Genomic DNA, 10013 nt, shown 5'->3' with positions numbered 1-10013 from the left:
TGATCCGCGCTCTCTTCGGTGTTTCGCGCTCTCTTCGGTGTTTCGCGCTCTCTTCGGTGTTTCGCGGACACAATGCGAACGCGTTTGTGTTTTTCTCGGACGAGAGGCGTTACGGTGTTGTGTGGTTCCATGGTGCATTTGTGCACCCAAGGAATTCTGTCTGCGTGGAAGCGTCTGTTACGCTTGGCGCCCCACAGATTGTAGCGTCAGCTTTGAGCTCAAAGAGCCGGCGTTCCGGTTTCCATTAGAAAACAGTGACACGGTCAACATGGGTGTGTTTCTGCAACGCCTTCTCTTGTTGATGGAAAGTCAGCCTACTCATGCGCTTCAGGTCCTCCTCTGCAGATCTCTTCAGGTCCTCCTCTGCAGATCTCTTCAGGTCCTCCTCTGCGGATCTCTTCAGGTTCTCCTCTGCAGATCTCTTCAGGTCCTCCTCTGCGGATCTCTTCAGGTCCTCCTCTGCGGATCTCTTCAGGTCCTCCTCTGCGGATCTCTTCAGGTCCTCCTCTGCGGATCTCTTCAGGTCCTCCTCTGCGGATCTCTTCAGGTCCTCCTCTGCGGATCTCTTCAGGTCCTCCTCTGCGGATCTCTTCAGGTCCTCCTCTGCGGATCTCTTCAGGTCCTCCTCTGCGGATCTCTTCAGGTCCTCCTCTGCGGATCTCTTCAGGTCCTCCTCTGCGGATCGCTTCAGGTCCTCCTCTGCAGATCTCTTCAGGTCCTCCTCTGCGGATCTCTTCAGGTCCTCCTCTGCGGATCTCTTCAGGTCCTCCTCTGCAGATCTCTTCAGGTCCTCCTCTGCGGATCTCTTCAGGTCCTCCTCTGCGGATCTCTTCAGGTCCTCCTCTGCGGATCTCTTCAGGTCCTCCTCTGCAGATCTCTTCAGGTCCTCCTCTGCGGATCTCTTCAGGTCCTCCTCTGCGGATCTCTTCAGGTCCTCCTCTGCAGATCTCTTCAGGTCCTCCTCTGCAGATCTCTTCAGGTCCTCCTCTGCGGATCTCTTCAGGTCCTCCTCTGCAGATCTCTTCAGGTCCTCCTCTGCAGATCTCTTCAGGTCCTCCTCTGCAGATCTCTTCAGGTCCTCCTCTGCAGATCTCTTCAGGTCCTCCTCTGCGGATCTCTCCCTAGCTCGCCTGCAGCCTCCTCTGCCTCGCAACGCCACTCGCCACTAGTTTACACATGTGTGTTCATCTGCCTTGTTACGCTGAGGCGTCTTCTGCTTCTTTCTGTCTCTCTCTCTCTCTCACACACACACACACACATGCACACAGGCACACACACACAAGTACACACACATACACACACACAATCACACACATGCACACAGACACACACACATGCACACACACACACACCCATGCACAAAAACACACAAGCAAACACCACACACACAGGCACACACACAAGTACACACACATACACACACACAATCACACACACAAGCAAACACATGCACACAGACACACACACATGCACACACACACACACCCATGCACAAAAACACACAAGCAAACACCACACACACAGGCACACACACAAGTACACAGACATACACACACACAATCACACACACAAGCAAACACATGCACACAGACACACACACATGCACACAGACACACACACACGCACAAAAACACACAAGCAAACACACACAAACACGCACACACGCAAGTACACATGCACACACACAAGCAAACACATGCACACAGACACACACACATGCACAAGTACACAAACATGCACACACACAATCACACACACAAGCAAACACATGCACACAGACACACACGCACACAAACAAACACACATGCACACAGACACACACACATGCACACAGACACACACATGCACACACAAATGCTCACACATGCACACACAAAAGCACAAGCACACACACAAACACACACACACAAACACGCAGACACACACACACACACACACACACATGCAAACAGACACACACACACGCACACAGATAAACAAAGACATTGGAGCCCCCTCTTCCGCCCCACCGATCTTAATTTAATCACTCTCAGTGGGTCAGGGTCAACAGGTGATGTTTACACATCCCACAGCTCATGGGGAAACGACCTTGCTCCGTGTGCACCACAAAATGAATGGCTTTGCGCCCACAAATGATACTCACTCTCTTTACCCCCCAAAAAATGTGTGTGAGCACATGCATACACATACATGACCTTAAGTTTTCATGCCGTTTTTTTTTTTTTTTAACTTAGCCATGAGGGCTGGCATCCACTCTGAACGGCATGGCTCGGTTTTCACACCAGCACTTCTGAAACCTATGCAGACTCGGTACGGGGCCAGCGATGGAAAACGTGTTTCTCTACAGCGATTCCTCCTCACACAAGTTTGTTGTCCATCTCCCCATCACCCCGCGTCACTGTTGATATTTCACAAGTGTACAAGGAGAAGGAGAAGATCGTGTGATGAATCCCGAAGGGTCACAAACGATAAAACTGCAACCAAAATACTGGCTAGATCAAACCGAGTGGAAACGGCACCGATAGAATCCCAATCTGGCATATGTGGAAAAATTCAAAGACACCTTTGTGCAGCGCTTTATTCGGCCTTCTTTGCTTGAATAGCCAAGGTTCACGTATCCTTGTATCTATCTGTATAACACACACACAGCCAATGGGTGTGCTCCGTTTGACCTTGCTGGCATGCCGCATATTGCGTGTAGCAGGTACGGGCAGACAAAACCACGGCTGGCGGCTGGTGTTACGCTGAATCACCATCAGCGGAGGATGAGACATTAGCAAATAGTGTGACAGAAGCTACTCTACCACACCTTTCTGAGGATGAGTCGCCTCAATACGATAATTTTCCCATTTGGATTCAGCCACGCCGAGCCAAGGAATGGAAAGTGCTGAATCACTCTCCATTGTTGGCCACGCTCATGTTCAGGTGGTGCTTTGTTTACTTGGCTATAAGCTAGCCTTCGATTCATGTAGGCACAAGCGGCATGTGCCTTTTCGTGTGCAGGTTAATGGTGTTGAAACCACGCTCAGCCGGCATCCACCCACACCCTGCCGGTCAAGCTTTAGAGTAACACGCAATGGTTCCTCATCACAGGTGTGTCTCATTGTCGCTCCTGAATCCCCCTATCTCTCAACCAATTTGCCCGAACTGCCCCAGCTGCCGAAGATACACAATTTTCTGTGATGTATGCCGTTTTCCATCCAGCACGAGAAGTTGGCATTCTCAGATTTTGAGGTCAGAACTTGCAAATAGAAAATCTTGGCGTCCTACTTTGAATCAAACGCAGCATCTGCTGATGACGTCGACATTTTATTCCCGTATTCTGAATTCCGTAGGTGCGGATATTCATCCCTGAAAAGGCTTTGATGGCAACATGGCTAGTGTGACTCTGGGTTGAATGATGAAGTTATCAAAAGGCTCAGTGGAACCGTTCTTCTCTTTACGCTGACAGAGTTTAGATAGATCTTCATCTGATGGCTGGGAGAGCTGGCGCTGGATCAGCTGGGAGAGCTTGGTCTGCTGTGTCCTGTGGGCCCGGGAACCACGGCCCTGCCCGAAGCTGCACCTGAGGAGGAAACGCCGAGGGCGGTCTGACAGGACGTGGAAGCGGGGCAGGCTAAGCTAACGGCTAGCCCATGCAGCACGGCAGTTCTGATAACACCGAGGGCGGTCTGACAGGACGTGGAAGCGGGGCAGGTTAAGCTAACGGCTAGCCCATGCAGCACGGCAGTTCTGATAACACCGAGGGCGGTCTGACAGGACGTGGAAGCGGGGCAGGCTAAGCTAACGGCTAGCCCATGCAGCACGGCAGTTCTGATAACGCCGAGGGCGGTCTGACAGGACGTGGAAGCGGGGCAGGCTAAGCTAACGGCTAGCCCATGCAGCACGGCAGTTCTGATAACGCCGAGGGCGGTCTGGCGGTGGCCTCGCCTGGCATTGACTGTGGTGTTTTTGGTGTCGTCGTGTGGAGTGCAGGGAGGTGTGTCGAGGGTGTCTGGCTGGGACAGCCGGCATTGGGTCGGCTGAGGGAGCCTGGTCCGCTGTGTCCGGTGGGCCCAAGGACCACGGCCCCCTGTCCGGAGCTGCGCCCGAAGAGGAAACACCGAGGGCGGTCTGACAGGATGCGGAAGCGGGGCAGGCTAAGCTAACTGCTAGCCCACGCAGACCGGCAGTTCCGACAGTCGTCCCGGCTGGCGTTCGTTCCCTTGGGCAGTGAATTTTTGGTTCAGCTTGGATCTACGTGTTAGTTCGGATGTGCGTCCTTGTAGTTCTTGGATGTGTGTTTTTTTTTCTCTTTGTGTTGCACTGCTGTGGGCTGGGGGGAAAACGACATTTCGTTTGACAAATAAAGTGTTCCCGATTCCTGATTGACAAGAGGACACAGCAAGTGCCGCTGAAACTCCTCCTTAGCGACAGAATGAACAGACACCGCCTCCCCGTCCTGTCACCGGCCTATAAGACTCGAGCAGCCGGCGGCGGATGTCGTTGTCCTTTCGTCACCTTTCCCCCGGTTGTCCTCGTTTGTGTATTACAAAAAAAGCCGTTCCAGAGCATTCTGAAGTAAAGCTCTGGCTGTTTTGTTTGACCGTCCATCCTGGCAGACCACCGGTGGTTGTACATCAGGCATGGCCGATCAGATCCAGGCTTTAACAGTGTCAGTCCACATAAAGCAGAGCTCATCCTTTTACACACCGCCAGAGCGGACAGCTTTCCCCGGCTTTCACAAAGGGAGCCCCCGGCTTTTCCGCTCATTTCATCCCTGGATGGCGGGATTAGGAACCTGCAGCACCAAGGTGTTGGGCACGCACCCACACTCTCTCTCTCTCACACAAACACACACACACACACACATCAACGCAGAAATATTTACATTTGCACAAACGTGAAAAAACGCACACACACACACACATGTATGCACACATGTGCACGTGCACACTCACACACACACACACACATTATCATGTATCTCTGCACAAGCTGAAGGGTACCGTCGTTCAGCCAGGGTGTCCCGTGATGAAGACCTGGTCCCCGACCCCCCACAATGCCCCGCGTCCTCCCAACACCCACACCCCCACACACACACACACACACAAAGACCCCTGGTGCGACATTACAATGCCCAGAAGGCCCCGGAACTTTCTCCCGCAGATAACTTGGCCTCTGGGGTACTCCGTTAGTCTAAAATTAGAGTGGTCAGACAGCTCAGTGATAAGGCCGTTGAGATTTCACACGGAGCAGTGCCAGTCACTTTGTCCCAATCCCAACTCTCCGTGCACATACGTGCACTGCCACAACGAGGGGGGTGGGGGGTGGGCTGGGGGGGGGGGGGCTGGAAATACAGAGAAAAACCAGAAACCACCTTCCTTGTGGGGCCCAATAAAAGGGCCCCACAAGGAAAAGGGTCTATTTTAGGGTTCGGACTTGGGTTTAGGGTCAAGGTTAGAATAGGGGTTAGGTTGAGATTAGGGTGCGGGTTCAGGTTAGGCATGTCGTTTGTGTGGTTAAGGTTACGGTTAAGGGTTAGGGAAGGGATGTCAATGAATGGGAGTCAATGAGAGGGCCCCACTAGGATAGACTTGTGAAGATGTGTGTGTGTGTGTGTGTGTGCGTGCACAGTGGGTTTCATTCTTCTTCAGACCGAAGTTTGACGGATGATATTGCCGGCGTTCACCGTTACATTATTGGACAACATCCGAGCTTTCTATTGGGCCTTCCTCGTGCCGCGGCAGAGCCGATCGATTCTCTCCAGCCCTTGGATCAAACGTCAACTCAGGACGCTGGCGTCTTGTCGGCCGTTTCGTTCCCACCCTCCGCCGAGCCCGAAACCGCCTGTGTTGGCCCACAGGCTGCCACACCTGTTAATTGGCTGCCCACTTTGAACCCAGTCTATAGCCTAAGGTAGACAACCAGTCTCCTAGTTGATTACATTATCTGTGTGTGTGTGTGTGCGTCTTACAGATGTATGTGATTTTACAGTTTGTGTAACTGACTCACATCCGATACGGCAATCTCACAAAGCTTTAGGAGATCGTATATCATCAAGCCTTATCTTCATTAAATACAGTTAACAGCAAAGCCCTCCCCGCCCCGCGACCCTCTGGAAGTTCTGGACGTTGAAACCGACTACGCAGCGGTCGGTCCCGGGACTTTCCGCGCAAAGCCAAACCGACAAACGTTAAACTGGTGCAAATGTGTGCAACAGCGCTGATTCATACAACTCATAATGAGAACCATCCCCCCCCCCCCGTTATTCCCATTGAGCCAGATTTCCCAATCTACGTCTCACTCGGGACAACAAAGCCATCAACCCGGGGCTGCCGACAAATCCAGAGCAGACTCTGGGAATTGAGAGCTCGAATATCACAACGGAACGGCGATGAATCACTTATAACAGCCTTCCGTTGCGCACAACGCTGAGCACCGAGTGAGTGATGACCTACGGCAGGTTCATGACATCAGAGACAGACGTGGGGAAACGCTCCTTACACCCCCCCCCACCTCCCCCTCCTATGACTGACCACCTCCAACCACAACAACTCTCGGGCCTGTTTCGAATCCCAAGTTGTGTAAATCCTGAGGCACGAGTCCATGAGCTGGGCTCTCCAAGAGGAGGAGGAGGAGGAGGAGGGGGATGGTCTTTGGGATTTTGGAATAGTGGTGTGTGATTGTGGGGGGGGGGGATTATCCCAGGTCCAGGTGGTCTTCATTTAGCCCCCACCTGCATCTGGAGGCCGCTCGAGCAAACTGTTGTCACATCTACTGCCCATTTCTGAGCAGCTTTGGCTCTAGTGAATAAATGGTCCCCAGATTTTGTGTTAATGGTCAACAAAAAAAGCCCCCCCCCAGAGAAACCAATCGGTGATGCAGAGGCGATCTGTCCATCGCTCTTATATGGTCTGTGTGTGCGGCATGGTGTGTGATGGATCACTGCTTGTGCAATTTTACCCTCATCGTCAGTCTGTGGTGTGCCAAACTTTTATCGGAACATCAGAGAGATCGATGCAGACTCGGAGCAGAGCAGAGATCCAGACTCAAAGACGGCTGAATCAGTCCATCTGGACACAACGTTTATTGACAGGTGAGTTAGAATGAAGTGAGTGAGTCAGACTGAAGTGAGTGAGTGAGTGAGTCAGACTGAAGTGAGTGAGTTAGACTGGAGTGAGTGAGTCAGACTGAAATTAGTGAGTTAGACTGAAATTAGTGAGTTAGACTGAAGTGATTGAGTCAGACTGAAGTTAGTTAGACTGAAATTAGTGAGTTAGACTGAAGTGAGTTAGACTGAAATTAGTGAGTTAGACTGAAGTGAGTGAGTTAGACTGAAGTGAGTGAGTCAGACTGAAGTTAGTGATTGAGACTGAAATTAGTGAGTTAGACTGAAGTGAGTTAGACTGAAGTGAGTGAGTTAGACTGAAATTAGTGAGTTAGATTGAAGTGAGTGAGTTAGACTGAAATTAGTGAGTTAGACTGAAGTGAGTGAGTCAGACTGAAGTTAGTGAGTTAGACTGAAGTGAGTGAGTCAGACTGAAGTTAGTGAGTTAGACTGAAATTAGTGAGTTAGACTGAAGTGAGTGAGTCAGACTGAAATTAGTGAGTTAGACTGAAGTGAGTGAGTCAGACTGAAGTGAGTGAGTCAGACTGAAGTGAGTGAGTTAGACTGAAATTAGTGAGTTAGACTGAAGTGAGTGAGTCAGACTGAAGTGAGTGAGTCAGACTGAAGTGAGTGAGTTAGACTGAAATTAGTGAGTTAGACTGAAGTGAGTGAGTCAGACTGAAAATAGTGAGTCAGACTGAAGTGAGTGAGTCAGACTGAAGTGAGTGAGTTAGACTGAAGTGAGTGAGTCAGACTGAAATTAGTGAGTCAGACTGAAGTGAGTGAGTTAGACTGAAATTAGTGAGTTAGACTGAAGTGAGTGAGCAGACTGAAGTGAGTGAGTCAGACTGAAGTGAGTGAGTTAGACTGAAGTGAGTGAGTCAGACTGAAATTAGTGAGTCAGACTGAAGTGAGTGAGTTAGACTGAAATTAGTGAGTTAGACTGAAGTGAGTGAGTCAGACTGAAGTGAGTGAGTAAGACTGAAATTAGTGAGTTAGACTGAAGTCAGTGAGTCAGACTGAAGTGAGTGAGTTAGACTGAAATTAGTGAGTCAGACTGAAGTGAGTGAGTTAGACTGAAGTGAGTGAGTCAGACTGAGATTAGTGAGTTAGACTGAAATTAGTGAGTTAGACTGAAGTGAGTGAGTCAGACTGAAGTGAGTTAGACTGAAGTTAGTCAGACTGAAATTAGTGAGTCAGACTGAAGTGAGTGAGTCAGACTGAAGTTAGTGAGTTAGACTGAAATTAGTGAGTTAGACTGAAGTTAGTGAGTTAGACTGAAATTAGTGAGTTAGACTGAAGTGAGTGAGTCAGACTGAAGTTAGTGAGTTAGACTGAAATTAGTGAGTTAGACTGAAGTTAGTGAGTCAAACTGAAGTGAGTGAGTCAGACTGAAGTGAGTGAGTGAGTGAGTCAGACTGAAGTTAGTGAGTTGGACTGAAATTAGTGAGTTAGACTGAAGTGAGTGAGTCAGACTGAAGTTAGATTGAAATTAGTGAGTTAGACTGAAGTGAGTGAGTCAGACTGAAGTTAGATTGAAATTAGTGAGTTAGACTGAAGTGAGCGAGTCAGACTGAAGTGAGTTAGACTGAAGTTAGTGAGTTAGACTGAAATTAGTGAGTCAGACTGAAGTGAGTGAGTCAGACTGAAGTTAGATTGAAATTAGTGAGTTAGACTGAAGTTAGTGAGTCAGACTGAAGTGAGTGAGTGAGTGAGTGAGTCAGACTGAAATTAGTGAGTTAGATTGAAGTGAGTGAGTCAGACTGAAGTCAGTGAGTCAGACTGAAGAGGTCACTTTGATGAGTGATGAAATGTACCTGTCGATATACGTGTCCAGATGAACTGATTTTCAACCTTCTTTCATCTTCGTAGCTGGATTATTGAGCACGCATCAAGACAGATGGAGACCATTGATTCAATGTGTCTGCGTAGTAAAACTGTACTGCATGTTCATCGTTTCAGGTAAGCGTGTCAAAGACGGTGCAGGAAGTGGGTCGATATTTCTGGTGACAAAGAAGGAGACCGGTGGGAAAGAGAAATGAAGAAGAAGAAGGAGAGCACGTACTGTAGAAGAAGAAGAAGAAGAAGCAGAATATGATAAGGTAGGTGCGTGTGTCCATGTACACGTGACTGTGACAGCGGAGAGGGTAACGAGCTGGAAACTCACAAACATGAAGCTCCTTCCAGAACACATGCTGCACCTCCGCGGCCCCTCGCGTGGGCGTTGCAGGTATTGTCGCCGGCCTCGTTACACTTTAAAGTCGCATAAACAACTTAAACGGCACAGAAGATCTGAGAGAAGCACTGATCAAAGGCGCCTTTACATGCAGCCGGTGTCAGCGTTGTGTACGCGTGTGTGTGTGTGTGTGTGTGTGTGTGTGTGTGTGTGTGTGTGTGTGTGCACGCTAATGTGTCCCACAGTGAGATGACAGACACAGATGTATTTGGTGTGTGTATGTACGTGTTTGTGTGTATGTATGTGTGTGTTTGTGTGCATGTATGTGTGTATGTGTTTATGTATGTATGTGTGTGTATGTATGTGTGTTTGTGTGCATGTATGTATGTTTGTGTGTGTGTATGTGTGTTTGTGTTTATGTATGTATGTGTGTATGTATGTGTGTTTGTGTGCATGTATGTATGTATGTGTGTTTGTGTATATGTATGTGTGAATGTATGTATGTGTGTGTGTGTGTGTTTGTGTGAATGTATGTGTGTATGTGTTTGTGTGAATGTATGTGTGTTTGTGTGCATGTATGTATGTATGTATGTATGTATGTGTGTGTTTGTGTGTATGTATGTGTGAATGTATGTATGTGTTTGTGTGAATGTATGTGTGTGTGTGTGTTTGTGTGTGTGTATGTGTGAATGTATGTATGTGTGTGTGTGTGTTTGTGTGAATGTTTGTGTGGGTGTGCAAGCTAAT

The 10013-nt window shown here is 49.1% G+C and overlaps 1 protein-coding gene across 1 annotated transcript in view; it reads right to left on the bottom strand.

Moving 5' to 3' along the window:
- Positions 1-244: 244 nt before the first annotated feature.
- The window catches only part of LOC130113996 (uncharacterized), a 37089-nt gene continuing 27320 nt past the window's right edge, over positions 245-10013 (bottom strand). Inside the window, exon 2 of the mRNA XM_056281713.1 lies at positions 245-1165. Coding sequence (XP_056137688.1) covers positions 245-1165 — 921 coding nt within the window. The remainder of the gene's footprint in view (positions 1166-10013) is intronic.

The sequence above is a fragment of the Lampris incognitus genome, chromosome 6, assembly GCF_029633865.1.
Source record: "Lampris incognitus isolate fLamInc1 chromosome 6, fLamInc1.hap2, whole genome shotgun sequence".
Classification (NCBI taxonomy): domain Eukaryota; kingdom Metazoa; phylum Chordata; class Actinopteri; order Lampriformes; family Lampridae; genus Lampris; species Lampris incognitus.
Note: the sequence above shows the minus strand (reverse complement) of the source record. Positions and strands in the feature narration are given on the sequence as shown.